The following is a 23048-nucleotide window of genomic DNA, read 5'->3' on the forward strand; positions in this document are numbered from 1 at the left end:
AGCAAGATATACATGTTACTCGTCTTCAAGTAGATCCTTGGTGAAGAAGCCGTGGATCTTCCTTGCCGCTTCCTTGCCAACAAACGGCTCGAGCTCTTCGGGCGCCATGTTAGCCACCTCCTTGATGTTCTCTGTCTCGAGCGTCAGGTTGGTAATGTTTTTGAGCGTGATGCCGGGCACGGCAGCCATCATCTCCTGCGGCTCCGTGTTGAAGGTCTGCTCCTCGGCCATGGCGTCCTTGTCGAGGCCGGCGCGGACGGCGGCGACGGGGTCGGGCTCGTCGGCCTGCGTCTTGAGGCGCTCGAAGATCTCGGCCGTCTCGTAGGGCGACGACGACCAGATGATGCGCAGCTTGGGGAATGCCAGGGTCAGCAGCACGATCTTGCTCTGCAGGTCGTTGGCGCCGGCGTTGGCAGCGCTGACGCTAGCAAGGCTGCCCGACAGGTCGGCGAACGGCTCGAGCGTGAAGCTCTTGTTCTGGTCGAACTCGATCAGCAGCATCGGGTTCTTGTAGTACAGGAACATGGTCTCAGCCTGGCTGTACAGCCGCCCGTCCTTGAACGAGCTGATCAGGTCGCTGATGCTCTTGCGCTCGACGCAGATGTCCGGGGTCAGGATGTAGTCGCCAACGGTCAGCATGCACGGCACGATGATCATAGAGCGGCCGTGCAGGAGAGACGGGAGCGAGGAGCGGAATTCTCGGACGTCGACGACGACGCGGGGCGGCTGAGCCGTCGCAGCCAGCCGCCCGCCGCCGGCGATGCGTGTGTTGACGGTGCGGAGAAAGGCTTCCTGCGGGTCTTGGATGCCGTGCGCATCCACCGTCATGACGATAGACATGCTGGCCCGCTCCTTGATGAGCCGCGTAAAGGCGTCCTTCTCCCGCCGAACCCCAGAAAGGTAGCGCTGCTCCTCGACCGAGCCCCCATAGTACAGGAAGTAGACCTTGACGCTCCTGTCATTGTGCGACGAGCGATAGACTTCTACCCGCCTGATGAACGAGGCGTCTGGCTCGTACATGATGATGTACTTTGGCTTCACCTCCTCGAGGACGTGCTCGTCTTGGTCGCCGTCGTAGGCGTGGATGACAACGAGATCCTGCATCTCGTACATCTGGTAGTAGTCATCCATATCCTCGAGGGGGTCTGATATTACGTCTGCATTCTGCTTGGCCTCTTCCTCGGTGATTTGGATTTCGGCCATCAAATCGGCCACTTCGCCGGGCTTCTCAAAGTACTGCCGTATGCTTCCGTTATCGAGGCGACCAGAACCTGCTCCTGACCCAGCATTTCCGCCGCCGCGGACTCGTCGTCTCTTGTTTGCTGGAGCTCTGCTCTTCGCCTGGGCGAGCCGAGGATCAACTGCGCCGCTGAGTGCCTTTTGGTTTTCCTCGAATAGGGTGGCGCTGACATGGGCGAACTCGCGCTTCCACTTGAGGTAGTTGCGGAGTTTTCTCCTCATCATAAAGGCTGCCGAGGGCTCGTCCTCTTCTGGGTCGTGGAATTCTTCTACCCGTTTCTCCGTCTTGGGCCTGACGTGCATAGTCTGGAGGTAGTCACGGAGTTGCCGACATGTGTTGGTGCCCGAACAAATGATCAATATTGTCCCGTTAGAGTCGTCGCGGGCCACGGGCTCGAAATGCAGATCCCGGTCGATCTCTTCCAGGACGTCGGCAACAATAGCCCATTTCGGCTGCTCCTCCAGCACAGGCCGCAGCGAGTCGATGTTAGAGTTGGCATCTACCTTTTGCTTGCCGGAATAGACTCGCCTCTTGGCCGTGTCGAATATGGTCTGAGCCGCGTCTAGAAACAGCCAGGGCGACTGGGTCTGCCTCGTGGAGCCGGGAGGGGGCGAGTGCGCTGCGTGGATGGTGTCGAGCTGCTGCAGGAAGGAAACGGCATCGAGAGACACGATGGACTGCAGCATGGTCCTGAGGACGGTCAGGTCGTTCACGATCTGCTTGGTCTTCCAGCTCACTCTGTGCCAGTTGGGGTCGAGCTGCCTCCGGACCAGCACGTCAAAGTTCTTGAGGAGAGCGCTGTCGAGGTTCCAGTCGTCCATCTCGAGGCCGGTGTTGCCCTTTTTGAGCTCGTGGATGCTGACTTCGACGCACTCCATGATGGCGGTCTGGATCTCCTTCATGGCGTTGGTCATGGGGACCTCGAGCTCGATGACCTCGGCATTCTTCTTGCCCTCGAGCGACTGGGCGACGTGCATGTGGAAGCGGGGCCAGAGCGAGGCCTTGCGGAGGAACATGTTGCGCATCATGGTGGCGAGAGGCGCGAAGCCAGTGGTGAAGGGGTCCGGGTTGTCCGAGAAGGCCTTGAGGAAGCCGACCTTGTTCTTCTGACGGTAGATTCTGAGGATGAAGGCCTCGAGCGAGGTGGCGACGATGCGGTCGGCGTGCAGCACGAGCAGGCCGGTGATGGACTCGACATTCAGGAGGTTGGTCAGGAGGTCGACGACGAGGATGCGCGAGGTGATGCTGAAGATGCCGCCAGCGGCGTACATCTTCTCGCGCTGGCCGACGGTGGTGAAGTCGGTGTTGACGACGGTCAGGCCGCGGGCCTTGGGCGACATGCTGATGGCGGCATGCTCGGCGAGGGCCTCGCCTATCCACGCGTTCTCGCGGTCCTCGGCACTGACGACAACGATCAGGTTGTTGCCGGCCGCGTCGTACGAGTGCAGGAGGTTGGTGACGAGGCGCATTAGGCCCAGCCCGCGCGCCAGCAACACGAGCTCGTCCTCTTTGCGCAGCTCTTCAAACAGCTTCTGCTGGTACACCAGAGGCAGCGATAGCTTCACCGGCTGTGACTGCGGCTGCGGCTGCGGGGTGCTGGCTGCGGTCGACATGACGGGCGACGGTTTGGATCTTCCCGTCTTTTCAGATGCGCCGTGTCATACTCGATGGTTTACGCTTGCTACGAAATCCGAACTAGATACACCATTTGCGGGCGTGCGACCCTCACTCGCTGGCTTTGGACGTTGGGCGGCGGCATGCAGCCGTTTTTCTGGCATGTTCCTGTGTATGACTGCTAGGTACCTTAGGTAAGTAGGTATGTGCTTTGTACGGAGTGCCTGCACAACTCCCTGACAGTTATTGCGGACAAGGAATGGTGGATCGATCTAATACGGCTGAGTATGCGGGCAGCCCGCCTCGGCGTGGTCAGTGGGTCAACTCGCCCGCAGTGTCACTCCATGCGTAACTACTTTAGTCTCTTCGACCGCCACAGAGGGCCGCGTAAACCCGTGACCACGACGTCATCCTCACTTACACACCCACCGGCGCATGTGTTGCGAGTCGGGCTGCGTACCCAGGTTTGCCTTTAAAAAGAACAAAGACTGCTCGTGCTCGATCCCGATACTATTTTCGCTCTTCTCCTTCACTTTCTTGTTGATACCGAAAGTTTGCCAAACTACTCTCGAGATTCCTCAAACCTGAAACTCGTCGACCAACCTACTATCAACGATTGCCCTTACGGATACACACGCCTGCCCTACAGCATCATCACGCCATGGACACCACCCAGGAGAAGAAGCCCACCTCGGCGGTAAGTTCCGTCAACAATGATGTCTCCCATCAAATTAATTACCGTTTCCTAACTCTTATATCCAGGTCGACGGCGGTCGCATGAAGGAGATGGCCGACGATGTCAAGCAGAAGTTCCAGGCCTTCACGGCGAACCCCGGCCCTGCCATCAAGCAGGACCTGAACGTCCCAGAGGAGGGCACCAAGGAGGAGCGTCGCGCCAAGGCCGCTGAGCTTAACAGCAAATAAATACCTGGGAGATTAGGAGGAGAGAACGGCTACCTATTCTAGACCTTGTATTACTTTCTTGCCATTGTATCGTCTCCTATTGCATGGATTGAACATGACCTTGATGTCCTGAACTGTTTGCCATTACGGATTTTGTGCCGTCTCGCACCCTCGGGGTGCTGTCTCATTGCGTGTCTCGGCCCCCTAATCACTCGCACCATTAGACCCATTCGCTAAAGCCTAATCCGTGGAGGCGGTCACGGAGCGGGCAGTCAGAGAGGTAACCCGCTGCAGCCGTATATCGGATGCAGGCAGCCGGGATAGTTCAAATCCATACTCGGTAGGCATGGAATGGCCTAGAAACAGAAGCAGACCTCTCAAGGTCATAGCCTGCCTGCCTACCTACCTATCCGTACCTAGGTAAGGTAGGTAACCGTGACAAAGAATAACGTTGACGAGTTGCGCATTCGACGCGTGTCATCGTGCATCATAGTCGATTCATAAATTTCCTATTCCGTATTGTTACTTGTTATCAGCCGCCTGGAGATTCAGGTCAAGATTCCGTAATCCGAAGTCGGTGGTGTTTGGGCCTCCAACTCGTCACAGTGGATGGTTGCTGTGTCGCAGTATCAACAGTTCAGCGCCAGCGTATCCGATAGATTGTATTCCGTATTTCGCTCTTTGTAACCCACCCCACTCTGTGGCTGCTTGCGACTCTTAAGCACCCCGACAACTGCATACACTTTGCGGATAATTACACAGTCTGGATTGATTGATATAAGTGTCTGTAATTGTTTGTTGCCTCCCACTTTCACAACAGAGGTTCATCTACAGATATATGTCTAACAAGCTCATGAACGATGTGCACCGTTCTTCAAATATTACTAATTTGGCTTTCAGAGGCCCGAACGGTGACTTCTAATGTCATTCTATGATCGCCTATAGAGCTCCAATTCCAGAGACATTGTGAGACGCTCACATATACCTCGTAGAGGCCATCTCAGGGTCCAGAAGCTGATCGTGAGGCGAGTCACGAATCACCTACCAAGTATGCACACAAGACGCCCGCATGCACTCTACGGCTTTGTGACTGCCACCCCTGTCCGCTCCAGATGTTTGTTTACCTCTTCACCCCATTCACTCTTCCCGACCCTCCCTCGTCTCCCAGCCTCTATACGCCGTTTCGGACATAAACAAGATGCTTCGACGATGTGATGTTGAAGGCTGCAGAAGTCTTGCCGAACAGAGCAATGGAAGTTGTATGATATGCGCGGCTCACTTGTGCGCTGACCATGTCCGCTCGGAACTGCACACCTGTCCAACCTACGTAAGTCGGCCTCGAGTAAACAAGCATTCGAGGCTTGTCAACGAGACACGGACTAGGCTGACTCGGCTTTCAGCAAGACGATGATCCAACCGCATACTATGCCGCGTATGGCGCAGCTAAGAAGCGGCACCTTGAAGTCTTATTGGCCAAGGTCAACGTTGAGGCTCTCGAGTCTGCAGCCAGCAAAGCTCGACAGGGACTTTCTTGCCAGACTACAGCTCTTTCCAGCCCATCCACCCGAGTCTATTTGACTTCTTCCCCAATGCGGCGGCCAAAACTGCCATGTAGACGTCGAGCTCGTCGATGGCGTGACATGGCTCGCGCGCATCCGCCTCGACGACCTCCTCCTCCCACCAGCCGGCTTCCAGGCGAGCGTGTTCTTGAGCGAGGTAGCAACACTGGAGTTCTTGGCCAACACGCAAGTGCCGGCACCGCACGTGTCTGCCTACGAGCCGGCGTCCCTGGCGAATGCCGTGGGTACGTCGTATGTCCTGATGGAGAAGCTTGCGGGCAAGCCGCCGGACTGGAACCGGGCCACGGCGGAGCAGCGGGCCCGCGTCATGGAGGGGCTGGCCAACGTGTACCTGGAGCTCGAGAAGCACCCCATCCCGCTGTCTGGGTCTCTCGTCCCGGGAATCGATGGCCAGGTCACAGTCGGTGCCTTTGCCCAGGTGCCCTGGTTCGAAACCCCGGAGCAGGCGTTAGCCCCTTCGGCACACTCGAGGCATCGTACATAGCTATAGTCCGCCACCACCTGCGGATGCTGGCCAGCCTTGAGTTGGGCAACAACTTGCTGGTGGACAACTATCTCACCTTTCTCTGGCGTTTGAGCGCTCTGCCGCAGCTAGTCGCCGACTCGACTTCACGGGCGGGGCCCTTCTACCTCAAGCACTGCGACGACAAAGGCGACCATATCCTCGTGCATGATGAGCACAATATCACGGGCATCATTGACTGGGAGTTTTCTTCTGCTGAGGCGAAGGAGCTCGCGTTCAGCTCGCCCCCCATGGTGTGGCCGGTGCGCGATTTCTACGACGGAAGCAACGCCCTGGCCGAGGACGAGGTGCGCTTCACGGACATCTTCGAGCAACGTGGGCGTGGATATCTCGGCAAGATGGTTCGGGGAGGACGTCCGTGGCAGCGATATCTCTTCTTCTTGGGCGGTGGGAACTCCCGGGAAATGATCGACCTGGAACAGCTTTTCCAAGGCTTGCGGAAGAGTATGCCAGCTAGAGAGAATAATGCGGCCGCCATCTCTTCGTATCCAGATTGGAAACAGGTCCCACTGGCCGGATTTGCCAAGCAGGATGCCCAGCTTCTGGCTTTGTTACGGGATGAGCGGGCAAAGGGCGAAGGATCAAGCAAGTGACGGGTTTGGGCGGTTGCACTGTACGGACTTTCATTCAAGCCTTACTTACACACCGTCATTGAGTGTAATTATTCATTACATGCACATTTCGTCAAGGCTGTCAAGAGTCAGTATTACACATAGAACACATACACATGGGTGAGAACCTAACTTAGTTCAGCACACACATATTAGAGAGCTTGCAGGAAATGCCGTAAAAACACACATATTCCTGATAGACATTTGAATATTCTCGTCAAGCTCTCCTATTTTGATTTTGTCTTACACCGAAGAATAGGGCGGGGCTCGAAATATTGCCTCTAATTGGAGAAGTCAATATATGGGGAATGCCGACGTTCTAATTCCCCAGCGGGTTTGAGGCGAGGAAGGCAAACACCGTGTGGTTCCAAGCCGACACCAGTGCAAGCCGCGGAACCTTTTTATTATCCTAACCACCTTTAAAGAAAGTCAGAAGTCAAAAATAGCCTTTTGTCTCCTATTATATCCGCGGCCCCCACAATCCACCAGTAGATCTGTTTGAAATTACTGATACGAAACATTACACATTGGACGATACCAAACTTACCTATTTGTCCAAGCTGAAGCTGAAGCACGGATAACGCCTAAGCCCCCCTGGGCCTGGTAGGTAGCAATCAATTAGCGCCTTGCCTTGACCCACACCACGGTTGACGCATCGAGCTACGAACGATTAACCTGCCGTGCTACTTTGCTTTGCGACACACGGCCGACGCAAAAACCATCGTTTTCTCGGTAGCTCCCAGTCCATGCCCGCCTAGTCACCCCCGAGCCTACAAGGCGCAACATCGAATAATAAACAACGAGCACTAAGCAACACGTAGCGCGCGTGTTGGACGCTCTCCCGATTCCGCCATGCCGTCGATTCTCGAGGAAGATGACAAGGAGACGGTCAAGCGCTTCGTCCCCAAGCAGACTAACAAGATCCAAGCCGTCGCCGTCGCTAGGCTCTACGTAGCCTACCCCAACAGATCCAAATGGACCTACACGGGCTTGCAAGGTGCCGTTGTGCTGGCGAATGACCTCGTTGGTAACACGTACTGGTTGAAGATGGTGGACATCTCGGTAAGCCGTCCTTTCCTCACTGACCCGTCCCGGCGCCGTTAGCTGCGTGCCCGCCTGATCTAACTGCATGTCCAGCCCGGAAACCGAGGAGTGATATGGGACCAGGAAATCTACGATACATGGAACTACAACCAAGATCGCGTCTTCTTCCACACCTTCGAAATGGAGGAGTGTCTGGCGGGGCTGTCGTTCGTTGACGAAAAAGAGGCGAAGCAGTTCCTGAAGAAGATGAACGACAGGGAAAAGAACGCAAGCAAGGCTACACAAAAGACTCCCTTCGGAGGCGTGGCGCCGCAGAGCCAACAAAAGCATCATGGCCTACTGGGAGGCATCTTTGGAGGCCATCGACATTCCTCAGCTCCGACACCCCCTGAATCGCCGCGTGCCCCGGCCCCGGCTCCGGCCCCGAGGAACCATGTTAGAACCGGTAGTACGAATGGGCACAATGGCCATAACGGCTTCAAGGCCCCTTCCGAGTTCGCAACGCTAGAAGCTTTTGACCCCCTATGGAGGGAGCATTTCGGAGACGACCTCAAATCCAAAGGTCTAACGGATGACTTTATCAAGGACAATCAGGACTTTATTATCGAATTTCTCAAGCAGGAGCAAGAGCAAGCTGAGCAGGCTGAGGAGCCAGAGCCCGTTCGTCATGCGGCGCCATCTCCATCTCCTCTACCCCCACCGCCCCCCGTGAATGGCTCAGGTTTTGGGCTGAGAGCGCCGCCTCCTCCCCCTCCTCCTGCACCATCACCCCGCCAAGCCCCCGAGTCGGCTCCAGCGCCTTTGCCGCCACGGAGAGGAGTAGCGCCCCCACCGCCTCCCGCGCCGAGGAGGTCGGCCAAGTCAGAAGTGCCAGTGCCAATGTCAGTGCCAGTGCCCGTACAGCGTGAGCCAACACCGCCGCGCGACTCCCCACCGCCTCCTGCTAGGCCTAGATTTGCTGTTCCCCCGCCCATCTCAGATGCCGGGAGGTTTGCCCACACAGATCCCCGTGGCGCGTTATCTCCCCCGGCCCCCGGGCCGCCACCTCCGCCCCGGCCTCCAAAGACGCCGATCGAGCAGTCGGAGCCGACACAGCCAACACAGAGATTTGGAGTGCCTCCGCCCTTTACTGGCCAACGGAATGTTCCCCCGGCGCCAACTCCGGCGCCACCCAGTCGTGGCCCTGTCCCTCCACCTCCGCCACCCAGGGAGCCTACCCAAGCATACGCATCGGCTTTACCTCCTCCGCTACCTCCCAAAGCTCCAGTGTCAAGCGCGCCTCCCCTTCCACCCGCGAACTCGCGTCCACCTTCACTCCCAACTAGAGGCGTAGGTCCGCCATTACCACCTTTACCGACCTCGAACGCACCCCCGGCGCCGCCTCTGCCCACCTTCGGCGCACCGCCAGCTCCTCCTCCAGCTCCTCCGCTCCCGTCGTCCAACGCACCACCACCGCCTCCTCTCCCGTCACCGAATGCCCCCCCAGCCCCCCCTCTTCCCCCAATTTCTGGCAGCAGTGGGCCACCTCCACCCCCGCCGCCGCCACCTCCTGGCCCCGGTATCGCCGGTATCCCGCCACCGCCGCCACTGCCTCCGAACCGCGACTCAGGCTACTCTTCTGGCGTACCAATTCCCGTTCCTGCCCTGCCGCCGGCACGTGCTGCTGTCCTCGGCGACATCCAAAAAGCAGGCGGCATTGGTGCCCTCAAGAAAGTCGACCGCAGCCAGATCCGCGACCGAAGTTCCGCAACTGTGGGCGGAGCCGGAGATACGGGACCTCACGGGAGCGGGCTACCGCCTGCGGGCGTCGCTCCAGCTGCTGGGGGAGGAGGAATGGCCGATGCTCTCGCCTTAGCACTACAAAAGCGAAAGGAGAAAGTCAGCCACAGCGGTAAGTCCTTTCTTTTACTTGAAATTTCGCGTATTTCTGTTTTATTATTAACTGATTTGACTGCGATGCTAATTCTAACTTCTTGCAGATAACGAAGACGACGATGACGATTGGGAGTGAGTTCTCGGCTTGTCTATTATTTACAGTCTTTATTCTTGGGTGGGGTCTGATGAGAAGGAGTGTTGCTTTCGGTTGTCTCTTTTTTCTTCCCCCTCTTTTATCGTTCTCTTTGACACTTCTTCCAGTGACTGGACTAGAATTAACTTGGACCGGACTGGCAAGCGTTGTCAATATAGGGTGCCAAGCCGAGCATGACTGGGCGGGGAAACAATTTTGCTTTCTTTCTCGTTCCCGTTTTTCGTTTTTTTCTTCATGGCCCCCGTATTTCTTCTTCTTTTGCCCCCATGGTCCCTGGTCTCTAAAATGAAAAAGCAAGGGGCGGAAGAAGGGAATCGCAAAGTCAAAAGTGTATTAAGAAATAATTGATATTTATTTCTCAACACGCATTTTCCCCCCGCAAGAACGGTAGCGCCAAATAAATGGCATAAGCTCGCCCGAATCAAAGTATCGGAGAATGGCAGGCCGTGTCTTCAATGAACTTTTCCTGTTGTCCAGCCAAGCTTTATTGGTTGTACTTGGCCATGCCTCTTTGTCCCTCCGAAACATGACTTGATGATGTCCAAGTGTAGATAGAGAGTCGTAGATTCCGGACACTTGCTAACCTAGGGGTTATGTAGACGTGAATTGTACACAGGGCGGTGAATAACCGTCATAATCACTTTCAGAGGGGAAAAGTTGACAGGATGCGCTATCAAAAATATAGTGTGCTTTTGCATGATCTGTCTAAGAAAAGTGACCGCGCGAGTCAAAAGAGCAAACATAAAAACATAAACATGTGGAATCGAGAAGCGAATGCCAACTCAAATCCTGGGGAGGTGGACTCGGTCTGACGTCTCTCCCATCATGACCGCATTCCTCCACCCCGAAAAAACCACCTCACCACCGAACACGAAAGCCACCAACTGTCGGGGAACCCGGGACGAGGTGTTGCCCCCCGTCTAGGGTTTTGAGAGAGAAGACAGTTTTGTTCTTCCGCTCCCTCCTACGCAAACGCGCACGCACCGCGGCTAACACGCTTTCTCTGCTTTGGAAAGGATTGTCGGATACGAGATGTCTCACATCCGAAAGAAGTTTCCGTCTCTTCCATATGGAGCAGTCGCTATCCTTAACAAGCAGAGACGAGGGTGATAGTGGAGGTGGTTGAGCAAGAGCAGGAGGGAAGAGAAGGGTGGCCCGCCCGGCAAGTAAGCTACGCCCATCTTCATCAAGAGCAGGCGTTTTAGATGTCGTCAATCTCGATGTCCTTGGCCCCCGAAGCGCCGCCAGGAGTCTCGTCCTCGCTGTCACGGTCCTCGTCGAACTCGAAGCCACAGTCGCCGTCCTCGCCGGGACCGAATGTGTCTGTCTCGTTGATCTTGGCGTTGTCGGGAAGCTCGCCATATGCTTTCCTGTACCGCAATAGTCAGTACGGTACACAAGGGAGAAACAATGCTGCGATAATGCGGCGAGGAGAACGTACAAGGAACGGGCCTCGTCAGCCGAATACTTGAGAATTACATCGCCCTTCTCGTCTTGGTACTCGCGAAGAGAGACGAGGATGATATCTCCTGTGGCACTTGTCAGCCTGTATTCATTTATTTTTGTTGGCGTTTTCCCGGCCGGGAGAGAGAGTGGTGCTCATACCGTTGTTGATCCAGATCTTTTTCCTCAACTTGCCGCGGATCAGACCTAGGCGTTTGACACCATCGAAGCACTAGGTTGCGGAGACCCAGTTAGCATCTCCTGTTGTCCATGGTGACCCCTGGTAGCTATGAGGGGCTGCTTAGCAGGAGCAAAAGGCAGCTATGCTTACCATAGCCTCCAGTCTTCCGTTTCCGAGCATTTTCAGGACCTGCGCGTATTCTTGGCCATCCTCCTTGAAGGTAAGCTCGCGCTTCTCGTTGCTGTAGGTTGCACACGTGTGGTCAGCGTAAGGGATACACAAAGAAAGAAAGAAATAGAGACGAAGATAATGCGCGCCGCGGATCAAGTCCGGTACTGGTTGGTGGTCTTGTTCGGAGACGGCGGGGAAAACCCTACTCGTTCTCGTTCTTTCCCCTACGACGATTCTTGCCGCCTTTTCCCTTGTTCTTGGGCATATTGAAGGTGCGCGCTCAAGGAGCTGCTTTTCAAAAATATGTTGAGTATGGTCGCGGGACGGCCAAAAAAAATCGTTCCGAGTGCGTATTATTGATGCGATACGCAGGCTCTTCGTGGAGCGATTGCGAAGTTGTAGAGGCGAGAAAGGCGGCGACGGCGGAGAGGGGGAGGGGCAAGTGCGGGCGGTTTATTATGACTGTGTGCCGTGGGGTCTGGGTCTTCGGTTTCGCCTTTGGCTCTTGAGAAGGGTTTGTGGGGCGGGACTAATAACGGGCTGACAGGCTTGTTGGTGGGTGGCGTGCCGAATAAATACTGCCATTAAGCCCGACTCATATTTGTACGAGCTTTAGCTTATCTAAGGTCGACATTTTATTCTGCTAACAGTTTAAACCTTCAATAAACCTCACGCCGACACTTGGATCAATTCAGGCACTGGTGCTTTCTGGAAGGGCCCCGTAAGCCTTCCGCGCAGGCTACGGGCAGAGATATTCGGCAAGAAATAGGAATGCCGCGGCTTCGCAGAAGAGACTCAGCAGGTCACCCGGCTGCGGCTGGTCAAGACAACGGCCGCCCATGATGATGCAAAGCACGCTGCGGCGCTTCAGGCCAACACCAAATGGCATTGCATCTTACCCAAGATCTTGCCCAAGACGCTGCGCCGCCTCCCAGCTAGGGAGGGGAAACCAAAAAAGCCAGAAATGGTCCAACAACAACAACAACAAAAACGACAAGCCCGGCAATGACCGGCCCTATCTCGAGAATAACGGGATTCGGTTTGGCGTTATAGCCAATTCTCAGGAACATCGAATTGGATTCAACTGTGCATTGACTATGGTCAAAGGCCAAAGCCCTAAAATTCCAGTTCATGTGGCCATCTCCGAACACCACATCTACTCGTCCTGTCACACCCGGTACGTCGAGGAAGCATCGCCGATGACGGAAATGATCATGACGTACTACCGGGCGAAGAAGGCGCAGCCACTATGGTGTTGGTCCGTAGCAAACTGCACTAATGGCGACGGGAATGTGGCGGTTGTTCGAGCGGCAAGCGCTGAGAAGGCCAGAAGCGCCTTCTTCCGCGCCCTCAAAGCCCATGGCTACAAACCAACTGGTATCTGCAGAGCAGGAGATGTTGGAAACGCTGGTACCGTGCTGCGCGGGACCGTCAGGCTCAGGGTTTTCGACGCCAGGGCATTTATGCAGGTTGATTTCGAGAAGCTGGTTGAGTACTTCGGGAATCTGATCAAGTCAAAGATTATACCCAAACTGCGCACCAACATCGGTTCTCCCGAGGCGCCATTACCACACCTCACCCCACAAAGCTGGGATACTACGTACCGAACTCCGGGACGAGGGAAACTAGAATTCATCTGAGACGGTCGCTTTTCTGTTGCAAAGCAACGTATGATACAAACAGTTCTATGTTGCAGGGGGAGTACGGGAAATAATAGATAGATACCCAATATCATGTAGTATACAGTACAATACAGACCAAGACCTCTACTTACTACCTAGTACATGCCTGTCTTGGAGTTTTTGTGTGATGTTACGGAGCTAGTTTGTAATCGCCGGAGTCCACGGAACATTGGGAATACGTTCACTATGGCACAATAGGAGCTATGATCTAGAACTCTAGTGGCTAGCGGAACGAAAAAGTAGGAATCGGATGATGGTATAGGGGCCGGTTATGAAGCTATGTCAACCTTTTCTAGTGTATCTGTCAGTGAAAAGGTTCTGCTAGGCACTGTTTGTTCTAGTTTTCAATTATCAGCAGAGCGTGGCCATCTGCGCGCCGTCGTACATGCCTGCTCCGTTGCCAATGATGCCCACTGACCTGCCTACTGCCCGACCGCCCGACCACCAAAGCAATCGTACTCACCCGCCCACGTGTGGGATCGCCCTCCCCTGGGACATTTGCATTTTCCGGATTGGCCTCCTTCTATTGCCCTACCGATCTTCCGCCAAGCTCGCCCAGGAAGTGTTAAGTGAATAAAGCCCCTTTCTGCCTCAATATCTTCCAACGAGGGACTCGGCAATCGCGGCTCTCCCTCGACGGCCAAAGGTTTGGGGGAAGCCTTCCACTGCATTGATATTACTGACAAGTTTCTCTGCACCATAGACTTTCACAAATCACATATAAAGGCCGTCCTTGACTCCCGTTCCTGTTCTTTTCAACTCTTTGGCCAATGATGATAATTCTCCTTTGGGATGCTGAGGCTAGGTCGCTTTGTTCGATGTGTTTTTAACCCATTCACAACCTGTTATAAAATACCCGGGAATGCAAAGTTTATATGCGCCAGGAGTTCAAGCCGCACTACCTTTCGCAATCGCAGAACGACGACAATGACGAAAGCAAAGAAGATGCTCACGAGAGAAAGATCTGGAGGACAAGGACTACCAAGACCTATGCGGCGAGGTGGTCATCCACCGAACGACTCCATTACGGAATGCAAAAGGGACCTGAAGATCACGCTCATTAACACTGTAGACTCGATCGACGTCCGGTGGATAGGCAAGAAGGTTGAGGTGTGGGATGATTTTGAGGTCTTCTTCGATGGAGATAGAGGGCGAGAACTTCTCAGATCAATCACAGTCGGGAGAGGCTGGCTGCCACGAACCTGCAAAGTATCTCGAAAGGGATTTGATAAACTATTTAAACCATATCCGGAAGCCAGTCTCGTGTTCCAACTGTGGTCGATATTATACGTATCTACTGATATATTCACTAACGTCGAGGAATAGAGCTACACTCCGTAGCCCAACTTGAGCAGCCCAATCATGCAGATTGCTCTCTACCTCCTCCACAAATCTGACCCGGATGTTTCACGTAAACTTCTGAATTACCTATTGACTTAACAGGCGGAATAACAATTAAAGGTAAGGGCACTACGGCGGGTGTGCCGGCTCTGGCCCCGGCTCCGAGAAGTATGGGTATCGTGTCGCGGGGTACCGGTACCGGGAATGAATGATAAAATATGGGCCCATGCGCCAAACTATGATTGGCGGATGCTGCGGCCAGGCGGCCGACCAGTCAGAAACCGGAAGCGTCGACGGCAACACATGGATTGCGGGTTACATTACACCTAATTCGCCCAAAACACCAATCTCGAGAGTCCAACGCCCGCAGCTTCGACCTCGACGACACCATCCCGGGCTTCGCCAGCACCAGCACCGCCAGAGACCGCCCATAATGCTCGTCTCGCTGACCGTCGGCAAGGTCGACGCGGGCGTCACAGTCCTGCTGACACCCGACAAGCGACTGGTGAGTTTGCCAGTCAAAGTGACAACGAGGCAAAACGACAAAGACCAAAAAATGACAGCTTCGACTTGCCTGTCTATCCCACCGACCTAGCTAACCAACTTGCCCAACCCTGTCGCGGGTGCTAGATCGAGTTCCCATCTATCCTACTCCCACCTGACATCTCGTCCGGGTCCATCGTCGACATCACCGTTGCGCGCAACACGAGCTCAGAGGCCGCTGCCGAGCAGGCCTTCCGCGCCCTGCAAGACCGAATCTTCTCGGCCTTTGGCGCTGCCGAGCCTGTCGCCCCCCAGCTCCGCTGCCGCAACGCGACCCAGACGAGCGTCGTGCTCGAGTGGGATCCCATCCAGCTCGCCACGGCCGACCTCATCAGCCTGGCTCTCTACCGCAATGGCCAAAAGGCTGGCAACATCCCGCGCCCTACCGCCATGCACTCGACCAAGATTAGCGGCCTCGCCGTCGACGCCGAGTACACGTTCCACCTCGTCCTGCGCACCACGGCCGGCACCTACACGAGCGACCGCGTCACCGTTCGCACCCACAAGATGACGGATCTGAGCGGCATTACCATCACCACGGGCATCCTGCCGGCAGCTGTGCGCGAGAACCTAACCCACGCCGTTGAGCGTATCGGCGCCAAGATTGTTGACGGCGTGCGCATCGACACGACCCACTTTGTCACCACCGAGGGCCGCGGTGTCCAATGGGAGAAGGCCAACGAGCTCAACATACCCGTCGTGCGCCCCGAGTGGGTCGACGCCTGCGAGCGCAACGGCCGCATTCTCGGCGTCACCAAGTTCTACCTCGACGCCGTCCGCATCGGGCAGACCCCCGCCGACGACCGCCTTCCGCCCGTCGCTACGCACAAGGACCTACCGCCGGAGCCGCCTTCCGCCAATGGCGCGGGCCCCAGCAGGCCGTCGGCGGGACCATCACCGAGCGCCACGAGCACGGCGACGCCAGCGTCCAGGAAAGAAGAGGCTGCCGAAGAAGAGGCTGCCGAAGAAGACGTTGCCTCGACGTCGGACTCGGAATCTGAGCGAAGTGAAGACGACGAGGCAGAGGAGAGGCAAAAAGTCAGGGCGGGCGGGCAGGATGAGCAGAAGGTCCTAGCAGAAGAGAGAGAGCAGCAGAAGCTCGCGGTGCGGCCAAAACCAACCGTCGAGGAGGGGCCGAGCGAAGATGACGAAGACGGCGACGGCAGCCGCTTGAAAGAGGAGAAAGGCGGGAAGTCGCCAGGTGACGGGTCGTCGTTCCAGGACGTAGCACTTTAATATTGAAGCGAGCGAGTCCTTATTCCGCTTCAACGAGTCGACGCATTGTGTTTTCAAAGGCAAAGATAGGGGATGTCATAACACGCCGAGAGAGCGATGTACGATTATAGACGTTTCTTTAAGCTGGGGTCGACATCTCTTAGCGGGCGCAAAAAAAGAATGGCGGAATACCAATAGTGAAAATTACACGAAAACCTGCTTGCGGGATCTCGATTAGAAGATGACCTTTAATTTACACAGACCGCTTAGTGGAGCAATCTCTTGCCATGTTTCCCTGGGTGAGGCTTCCATGGGCTTGTTTACTTCCCCTCCCCCATTTTTGCCTTGCTCTCTTCCCTTCCAGCCCCAGTCCCAATTCAAGGAGGCACTTCTTCCCCCTTATAGTCCCAGCATTTCCCCCTCTGCTCTGGGCGGATCTGCGTCACGACGCGCGCCATGCGTTCGGCCGCGTCGTCGGGCTCAAACAGGGCGTCGTTGCTCACGCTGCCCCAGAAGTCGCGGCTCAGCTCCGTTTTGACCGTGCCGGGGTGGTAGCTGATGGCCATGGCCTTGTCGCCCGCCCGCGCCCGCAGCTGCACGTCTAGGCTCTTGGTCAGGCTGTTGACGGCCGCCTTGCTGCTGCGGTAGCTGTACCACCCGCCGAGCTGGTTGTCTGCCGTGCTGCCGACGCGCGCGCTCATGTTGACCCTGGAAGAAGTTTGCGAGTAAGCAAGCAGGCAAAAAATAACCCCCGTCTATTACCATACGCACACAGAGAGAGAAAGACAGTTTAACAAAAGGAGAAGTAGTCGCACATACCACACCGACTGCGGCGGTATCGTCAGCGCATCTCCACCACTACTGCCCCCGTAGCCGCCGATGTCGCCCCCGCCGCTGCCGCCGTTGCTCCCCAGGTCCAGGCGCGTGGCCTTTCGCGGCATGAAGCCCTCGAACCACTTCATCAGCAGCAGCGGCCCGAGCGCGTTGACGCGGAACGTGTCCAGCGCGCTGCCGTAGTCGACCTGCGCAGGGCTCTTCTCGGGGTTCAAGAGGATGCCCGGCAGCGCGAACGCTAGGTGCAGGTGGTGGCCTCCTCCCCCTCCTGCACCACTAGCTGTCGACGACGAAGATGAGGCCGGCGGCGGGGGAAACAGAGCGGCGGCCGCCGCCGCCGCGTCAGCCATCGTCTCCTCGCGCGTCACGTCGAGCCGCACGACCTCGAGCCGCCCCGACGGGTCGTCGCCGGCGCTGACGAGCCCATCCAGCAGCCGGTGCCGCGTCGACTCGGGGTCGCCGCGGCACGTCGCCAGTATCGGCACCGTCGTGTTGCGCAGCAGGTGGCGCCCCAGCGCGAGCCCAATGCCCCGCGACGCCGGGCACAGCAGGATCCACGGGCGTGAGGTGGCCATGGGTTTTTCCTCCTTCCCTTTTTGTTACTTTGTTTTGTATTGTTTTTTTGCTAACGGGGTGGGAGGGGATATTGAAACGGCTGTGGATAGGTAGATAGAGGGAGGGAGAGAAGAAGAGCCGATACGTAGTTTACATGCATGCATGCATTGACAAGAGCAGTGGCAGGGAGCGCTTTGTTCTCTCCGTGGTTTTTGCTTCTGTGCAAGTAGAAGGTGCCTACGGAGAGGTAGCTACGTAATCAACGCATAACCACTCTTTGCTTTTCCAATTGAATGGTACCTACTTGGGAACTAATGTCTAGACTCACCTCCCTACCTTGCTACCATGCTACTAGTATTTATTTAGGTGGGTTGGGTTTAATGTTATAAGGGATGAGGATAGGGAAAAGAAAACGGTGGAGGCGGCCGAGATTCTGAGCAACCAGTCGAGTTCTTTTCACTCTCGTCTGATTTAGGAAATAGCCATGGAATGTTCGGAAAGATAATAGTCTTGGGTGTTGTGTGGTGATAAATAATGATGATAGTGGCCGCCGACGCGTAGACCGAAGCTTCGAGTTTGTTACAGCTAGTGTACTTGGGTACGGGAGCTTAGACGACAAGCTGTGGATGGACGACGTCACTTCAGCACCGGATCGATGCGGGGGTTTGTTTCACTATACATGCCTCACACCGCGGTTCTAGTCTAGACCCGGGATTTAATGGGCAAAGTGGTATTAGTTTTCAGATGAGATATGGAGCGGTTGCTAGTGACACCTAGGGATGGCAGTGCAATGCTCGTCTGCTAAATCCCATGTCATTATCTCTAGGCCACCTATCAACCCTGAGTTTGTATCTATCACCTACCTAACTCCAATAAACAGCGTTCGTCTTGTTCAACCCTCATAATATTCGTTTTCGTATAAATCAGTCTTCAGATTTCCTCTCTATCGCCTCATATTTCTTCATCTCAACAGATGGTATCCTCTTCGGCATCTGATAATTGCGATTCCTTGTCCAGGTCGAACTGCGCACCTCCCATCACGTCTCTCATCACGGGCTCGAGAGTCTCGAGACCTGTTAGAGATAAATTCTCATTCCTTGGAACCGTACGACCGCCAACACGATCTTGATATTGCTTCGCATGTGTTTGCAGTGTAGCCGTGCGCGAGGCAAAGTCGACGCTTGTTGCAAAGATCTGTTCTCCGTGGCGCGAGGGAAGCCTGTCGACCGCGACGCCCGTACCGTATCCACTCCCGCCATTGTTGTTTGCCACAAACGAGTCATCTTCTGAATCGAAAGTGAGATCAGAGAGATGGCCTTGGAAAGCGCCAGTGCCGCCGTAAGAATGAGCGCGCAAGTGCTGCTGCTGATTGCTATGTGTGAAAGGACCTCTCCCGAGATGGTTGCTAATAGGCGGGATGGAGTTATGACGCTGGCGGTGCTGTTGTGGATGATGCGTAGCAGAATTGGCATGTAAAAAGTGCCCGCTCTCATATTGGTGCACACTGTTTACACTGCCAAAATGACCCCGTAAATCGCTGGCTGGGGCGGCCTCGTGCGGCACTGGCGACTCGATCTGTGTAAGCGAGGTATTGTGGTATTCTGATGTGGGCGTCTTCAACCTCTGCGATATGCTCTCAAACATTGGCAGGATAGCGTTCAACCAGCGATCGCTGTTGCTTTCGAGACGCTCTAGGCGTTCCAAGAGAACCTCAAGCTCGCGATCGCGAGTCTCGCATAGCTCTTTATATCGACGAACGAGCTCGCGGTGTGATTCAGTGCGAGGTATGTGGTGTTGCGGTAACAGCTCATCGCGAACTGGAGGAGAAGATGTCCCCTGGGCACTGTTTTCGTTGATAGACGCCGTTGCCAGTTCTGAACGCCTTGCCAACAAGATCCGTTCAATCGAGTTATTGTTGGTGAGCGTCACCTTGGGCACACGCTGTCGCAGCCAGTCTTCTGACTTTGGCTGAGACATGAGGTCGGAAGAGTCAGAGAACAAGTATGAGCTGGATAGTCTCGTGGAGAATACCGGGCCACGATTGATGGGTAACTGAGGAGTTGTCTCTTCATCCGGTGTCTGGGACCCTTCTGCTGGTGGCAAAGGCTGGACATCAACCACAGTCATGACGGGCGTGAAGCGTAGTGAAGAGTTGGATTTGGCCGTTGTTGTTGACTCTGTGTCATTTGTAGAAATAGGAAATTGGTGAGCTGGCTGACAGTCTGGAGTGTAAAATCGCGTTGGCCTTTCCTCTGTCTCGGCACTCCCAGGACTCCTCATGCCATCTTCCTGAACCAGCTCCGAAAAGCTTGAGAAGCTCATTTGTGACCGGATTCTCTGCCTATCTGAGTCGCTGCTTATCTGCACATCTTCCAAGATCGTGAGAGCAGATCGCCGTTTCGTCATATCGAACTCAGGGGCGTAGATGGTGGTTTCGATGTCGGTTTCCAAAGATGCGAGATTGGGCGGCGACTCCATGATCACCGGCTGGCGCCAAAAGTTGCGTGCAAATGCTGTATTTGAGAGTTCGGGCTCGCTGTGGCCGGCTCCAACGTTTCCAGGTACAGAGGGCCGCGCACGCACGATATCCGTCTCTGATGACCAGCCCCACTGGTGATGCCGAACCAGGGCCCCGTCTGGGAGCTCGTGATCGTGAATGGTAATGTAGTCAAGACTCGAGTGCCGTGGAAGTATATTGATAGGCGAACGACCTGTCATTGAATATAGGTTGGAGACAAAGTCTTTGTGGGGCGCAGTCAGCCTAGGGGGAGGGACAACTATCGCACTTTGAGCACCGACCGAGGCGTCTGCCGTCCGAGAGTGCAAAGGGTTGAGTTCCCTTGGCATTTCTTCTGTGGATGGAACCGTAAGATCGGTAGCTGGGCTCTCCAGAGACTCGCCTGGGTCGAGTAATAACGAAAACATGTCCTGGCTGATGGGAGGTATCACTGGCGTCCCCGTCCCACTCTGACTCTCAATGGACTCGCGATTCTCGTCAACGGGCTCCAAAACCGACACAACGCTGCGGTCTAGATTCAGTCTAGCAAGCCCCTGTGTTTCGACGGTGGGCGATGATGGACGGGTCCAATTGTATTCGATCGGTCGAAGCACCGGTGACAGGTGTGCATGTTCGATGGGGATGGAAATAGCAATGTGACGATGGCCCCCTATCGTGCGGCCCGCTACCGCCGAGTCCGGCAACCGAATCAGGCCCGGGCTCGCTGCGGCGTTGCACTCGGCTCTTGCCATTCCAAGCTTCTTGCGCAGAGCCCAGAAAAACGGGTGTCTCTTCCTTTTCGGCTCGGGCTTCCGTCCATACGTGTCGGGAATTGACATGAAGTTGTTCAGTGGCGGCGGAGTATTGCGGAGAAAGTCAATGAGCTCCCTTGAGGCATCCCGATCGTTCGCCCTCTTAATCTTCCAACGAAGGAGATCCTCCGTCGTGTCTGGGTGGCGAAAGATATCACTGATGATACTCGAAGCGTTGGACAGCTTGCGGAATGCCTTGGGGCGGCCGTACTGTTGCTGCAAGTGAGTGTCCATGGCTCCAGACTTGATTGTTGTTCTCGTGGACTCTTCAGGACCGAGGCTAGAGTTCTCCCCGTCGATGGTGATAATAGTCTCGCGGCGGATGCGGATTCCGCTGTCTCCAGCATCCCGGGGCTGGGGCATCTTAAATCATGTAACCAGAAGACATGGGCAAGTGAATATCAGAAATGTTGAAGTGAATGTTGGCCGAGTTTGGTAGCTATGATTGATTAGCAGTGAAGATCACGGGTATCACAACGTTGTGGCCGCTTACACCTTTGAGGGCCGCTTATGCCATAAGAGGAAAGCATGCATGCAGAAGTGAATGGAGGCCCGCAGTCTGATTCAAGGGATGAAATACAAATGCAAATAGAAGCCGAGGCTTGCCGTGTATCATCCAGTCATGAAATCCCCAGAAGTTGCAACAACAGTAACACGAGCTAGAGATGCCTGCCCACTTAGCAGGAGGAAAGAGAGAGTCGCGGGTGGCCACAACAAAATATCAAGGACAAATCGACGGCTCTTTAAGACTGCCATCTGCACCTCCCAGGGACTCGCGGGCAGCCCAAGTAAGGTTTAACATGGAATTGATCTAGTCCAAGCTCCGGGCAAGTTTGAGGTTGCTAAGCACCAGGGGAAGGAAAGGTAAGGTAGGGAAAGTGCCCGCTCAAGATTCACCGACTGCACCTATATTCGCAGACTCTCGGGAGGGGAGGGGGGTGCCGTCACCATGGCGTCTTAGCGTGGCGACTTGGAGCATGCGTGCGAGGGTGTTCCTGGGAAGCTGAGGCATCAGCGAGACAGACGCCTTGGAGAGAGGCGTGGTAAGAGGCGCGTGCGTGCTTTGGCGCCGCTTACTCTTTCGTCCAGCGCGGCCAGTCAGAGTCGTCGACTGCATCAGGATCAAGAGGAACAGAGGCCGAGCGGCCGTTGGGAAGGAACGTGCCCCCAGCCAGCTATCTAGGTCTTGTGGGATCGTGGGTGGTGGCAGGGGATAGGGTTTAAACGTTTCCCTGTCCTTGGTTCTTCTTTTTATCTTTTGCAAGGCTGCAGAATAGAGTTGGTAATCTAGGGCGGCCTAGTTGCCTAGCGGTCTAACTGCCGAGCTAGTACTACGTACCGTGTTGGGAATTGCGTGTGCAGCTGCCGCAACTTCCGGATCGTGCCTTCCAAGATGTTTTCTTCAGTAACCTAACCCCATTACGGATAATAGGGGAGAGGAAACAAGGCTGAAAAATAGCCCGCCCGCAAACATATCGCACGATAACCGAGCCTGTTGACTGTTAAATGTCACCTAAAATGTTTCTGGCTTCTGGGGAAGTCGGCACGACCGCGAATTTTCTGTCAAATTATTTCCATTTCTTTGCCCTTTGATACGTGATTGATCCATGGATGTACGGATAGGCTCACAAGAGACGTGAGGTCGGACATAGAAAGGGATCGGCAGCCGACAGAGCGGGCCCCATATTTATTCTCGGCCCTGCTTGGCGATTTCCCGCTCTTTGGTACCGCTGTTGTTAGGCTACCTGGTGAGACTCAAGGACAAGCAGAGCTTCAAGTCCATCACGCGACGAACCTGGATGACAAAGGATTGCCACGGCAAAACATGTGGGCAAAGAGAAAATGCGATTGTGTACATCGCATTCTCGGTTTCACTGTTGAGAGACGTCCTTTCAGAGATAGTATTTCCGATCCTCCTTCATCTGGGTCCGATAGACAATAGAAGGCCGGGTCTGCAAGCGGCGAAACAGCAACGACCCCTTGGTTCCAGGTTGCCTTTCAGGACTGATCGCAGCCCCAATTGCACCAAATGGTGGGTGTGTGTTTGCAAGACCAGCCTACTGTAGCTCCTTTTAATATACCAACAGCCGTGCCACTTAAGGTCGACGCTAATGCATGCCCTAGATTTTGGGCAAGTGCTGCGTCTCGTCTATGGGCACCGGCGTTGCTCCATCGAATATAGGCGCCGCTTTCCCAGTGAGAAGCAAAGTCCGTCCGGTGTGAACGAGGG

At 55.2% G+C, this 23048-nt stretch overlaps 11 protein-coding genes across 11 annotated transcripts; 5 read left to right on the plus strand and 6 right to left on the minus strand.

Annotated features, from left to right (window-relative positions):
- Window positions 1-15: 15 nt before the first annotated feature.
- B0T26DRAFT_631017 (uncharacterized protein) lies at window positions 16-2853 on the minus strand (the record flags this gene model as incomplete). Its single annotated transcript, XM_060436306.1, has 1 exon — window positions 16-2853. The coding sequence occupies one exon, from the start codon at window positions 2851-2853 to the stop codon at window positions 16-18; it is 2838 nt and encodes a 945-aa protein (XP_060302524.1).
- Window positions 2854-3515: 662 nt separating this feature from the next.
- Window positions 3516-3778, plus strand: B0T26DRAFT_745672 (uncharacterized protein; the record flags this gene model as incomplete). Its single annotated transcript, XM_060444598.1, has 2 exons — window positions 3516-3551; window positions 3617-3778. The coding sequence occupies 2 exons, from the start codon at window positions 3516-3518 to the stop codon at window positions 3776-3778; spliced, it is 198 nt and encodes a 65-aa protein (XP_060302525.1).
- Window positions 3580-4227, minus strand: B0T26DRAFT_31091 (uncharacterized protein). Its single transcript, XM_060434317.1, has 2 exons — window positions 4095-4227; window positions 3580-3961 (listed from the first exon to the last, which is right to left on the minus strand). The coding sequence occupies exons 1-2, from the start codon at window positions 4142-4144 to the stop codon at window positions 3829-3831; spliced, it is 183 nt and encodes a 60-aa protein (XP_060302526.1). The 5' UTR covers window positions 4145-4227; the 3' UTR covers window positions 3580-3828.
- Window positions 4228-4572: 345 nt separating this feature from the next.
- Window positions 4573-6629, plus strand: B0T26DRAFT_685239 (uncharacterized protein). The gene is made up of 2 exons (XM_060440867.1): window positions 4573-5084; window positions 5158-6629. Exons 1-2 carry the CDS (start codon window positions 4956-4958, stop codon window positions 6451-6453), a joined length of 1425 nt encoding a protein of 474 aa, XP_060302527.1. The 5' UTR covers window positions 4573-4955; the 3' UTR covers window positions 6454-6629.
- Window positions 6630-7139: 510 nt separating this feature from the next.
- On the plus strand, window positions 7140-9922 carry B0T26DRAFT_31131 (uncharacterized protein). The gene is made up of 3 exons (XM_060434321.1): window positions 7140-7533; window positions 7609-9406; window positions 9495-9922. Exons 1-3 carry the CDS (start codon window positions 7324-7326, stop codon window positions 9524-9526), a joined length of 2040 nt encoding a protein of 679 aa, XP_060302528.1. The 5' UTR covers window positions 7140-7323; the 3' UTR covers window positions 9527-9922.
- A 457-nt stretch (window positions 9923-10379) lies between these two features.
- B0T26DRAFT_31107 (uncharacterized protein) lies at window positions 10380-11904 on the minus strand. Its single transcript, XM_060434319.1, has 6 exons — window positions 11546-11904; window positions 11319-11409; window positions 11150-11219; window positions 10986-11073; window positions 10609-10914; window positions 10380-10545 (listed from the first exon to the last, which is right to left on the minus strand). Exons 1-5 carry the CDS (start codon window positions 11602-11604, stop codon window positions 10746-10748), a joined length of 477 nt encoding a protein of 158 aa, XP_060302529.1. The 5' UTR covers window positions 11605-11904; the 3' UTR covers window positions 10380-10545; window positions 10609-10745.
- Window positions 11905-11927: 23 nt separating this feature from the next.
- B0T26DRAFT_685249 (uncharacterized protein) lies at window positions 11928-13325 on the plus strand. Its single transcript, XM_060440868.1, has one exon. The coding sequence runs from the start codon at window positions 12179-12181 to the stop codon at window positions 12977-12979; it is 801 nt and encodes a 266-aa protein (XP_060302530.1). The 5' UTR covers window positions 11928-12178; the 3' UTR covers window positions 12980-13325.
- Window positions 13326-14795: 1470 nt separating this feature from the next.
- On the plus strand, window positions 14796-16141 carry B0T26DRAFT_670041 (uncharacterized protein; the record flags this gene model as incomplete). The annotated part of the gene is made up of 2 exons (XM_060439134.1): window positions 14796-14867; window positions 14993-16141. The coding sequence occupies 2 exons, from the start codon at window positions 14796-14798 to the stop codon at window positions 16139-16141; spliced, it is 1221 nt and encodes a 406-aa protein (XP_060302531.1).
- A 356-nt stretch (window positions 16142-16497) lies between these two features.
- B0T26DRAFT_634373 (uncharacterized protein) lies at window positions 16498-17529 on the minus strand (the record flags this gene model as incomplete). Its single annotated transcript, XM_060436626.1, has 2 exons — window positions 16498-16828; window positions 16940-17529. The coding sequence occupies 2 exons, from the start codon at window positions 17527-17529 to the stop codon at window positions 16498-16500; spliced, it is 921 nt and encodes a 306-aa protein (XP_060302532.1).
- A 688-nt stretch (window positions 17530-18217) lies between these two features.
- Window positions 18218-20569, minus strand: B0T26DRAFT_31225 (uncharacterized protein). Its single transcript, XM_060434326.1, has 2 exons — window positions 20309-20569; window positions 18218-20250 (listed from the first exon to the last, which is right to left on the minus strand). Exon 2 carries the CDS (start codon window positions 20225-20227, stop codon window positions 18476-18478), a length of 1752 nt encoding a protein of 583 aa, XP_060302533.1. The 5' UTR covers window positions 20228-20250; window positions 20309-20569; the 3' UTR covers window positions 18218-18475.
- B0T26DRAFT_31232 (uncharacterized protein) lies at window positions 20175-21337 on the minus strand. Its single transcript, XM_060434327.1, has 3 exons — window positions 21312-21337; window positions 20309-21257; window positions 20175-20250 (listed from the first exon to the last, which is right to left on the minus strand). The coding sequence occupies exons 2-3, from the start codon at window positions 21179-21181 to the stop codon at window positions 20224-20226; spliced, it is 900 nt and encodes a 299-aa protein (XP_060302534.1). The 5' UTR covers window positions 21182-21257; window positions 21312-21337; the 3' UTR covers window positions 20175-20223.
- Between the last annotated feature and the right edge of the window lie 1711 nt (window positions 21338-23048).

The sequence above is a fragment of the Lasiosphaeria miniovina genome (assembly GCF_030549165.1).
Source record: "Lasiosphaeria miniovina strain SMH2392-1A chromosome Unknown B0T26scaffold_1, whole genome shotgun sequence".
Lineage (NCBI taxonomy): Eukaryota > Fungi > Ascomycota > Sordariomycetes > Sordariales > Lasiosphaeriaceae > Lasiosphaeria > Lasiosphaeria miniovina.

Coding starts and splice junctions, on each gene's coding strand:
- B0T26DRAFT_31091 (XM_060434317.1), bottom strand. CDS start 4,144: ATGACCTTGAGAGGTCTGCTTCTGTTTCTAGGCCATTCCATGCCTACC. Junction 3,962..4,094: donor GGCCATTCCATGCCTACCGA/GTATGGATTTGA, acceptor GCGAGTGATTAG/GGGGCCGAGACACGCAATGA.
- B0T26DRAFT_685239 (XM_060440867.1), top strand. CDS start 4,956: ATGCTTCGACGATGTGATGTTGAAGGCTGCAGAAGTCTTGCCGAACAG. Junction 5,085..5,157: donor TGCACACCTGTCCAACCTAC/GTAAGTCGGCCT, acceptor CTCGGCTTTCAG/CAAGACGATGATCCAACCGC.
- B0T26DRAFT_31131 (XM_060434321.1), top strand. CDS start 7,324: ATGCCGTCGATTCTCGAGGAAGATGACAAGGAGACGGTCAAGCGCTTC. Junction 7,534..7,608: donor TGAAGATGGTGGACATCTCG/GTAAGCCGTCCT, acceptor CTGCATGTCCAG/CCCGGAAACCGAGGAGTGAT. Junction 9,407..9,494: donor GGAGAAAGTCAGCCACAGCG/GTAAGTCCTTTC, acceptor AACTTCTTGCAG/ATAACGAAGACGACGATGAC.
- B0T26DRAFT_31107 (XM_060434319.1), bottom strand. CDS start 11,604: ATGCCCAAGAACAAGGGAAAAGGCGGCAAGAATCGTCGTAGGGGAAAG. Junction 11,410..11,545: donor AGGGGAAAGAACGAGAACGA/GTAGGGTTTTCC, acceptor TGCAACCTACAG/CAACGAGAAGCGCGAGCTTA. Junction 11,220..11,318: donor ACGGAAGACTGGAGGCTATG/GTAAGCATAGCT, acceptor TCCGCAACCTAG/TGCTTCGATGGTGTCAAACG.
- B0T26DRAFT_685249 (XM_060440868.1), top strand. CDS start 12,179: ATGATGATGCAAAGCACGCTGCGGCGCTTCAGGCCAACACCAAATGGC.
- B0T26DRAFT_31225 (XM_060434326.1), bottom strand. CDS start 20,227: ATGACAGGTCGTTCGCCTATCAATATACTTCCACGGCACTCGAGTCTT.
- B0T26DRAFT_31232 (XM_060434327.1), bottom strand. CDS start 21,181: ATGCCCCAGCCCCGGGATGCTGGAGACAGCGGAATCCGCATCCGCCGC. Junction 20,251..20,308: donor CTCGGACGGCAGACGCCTCG/GTCGGTGCTCAA, acceptor CGCCCCACAAAG/ACTTTGTCTCCAACCTATAT.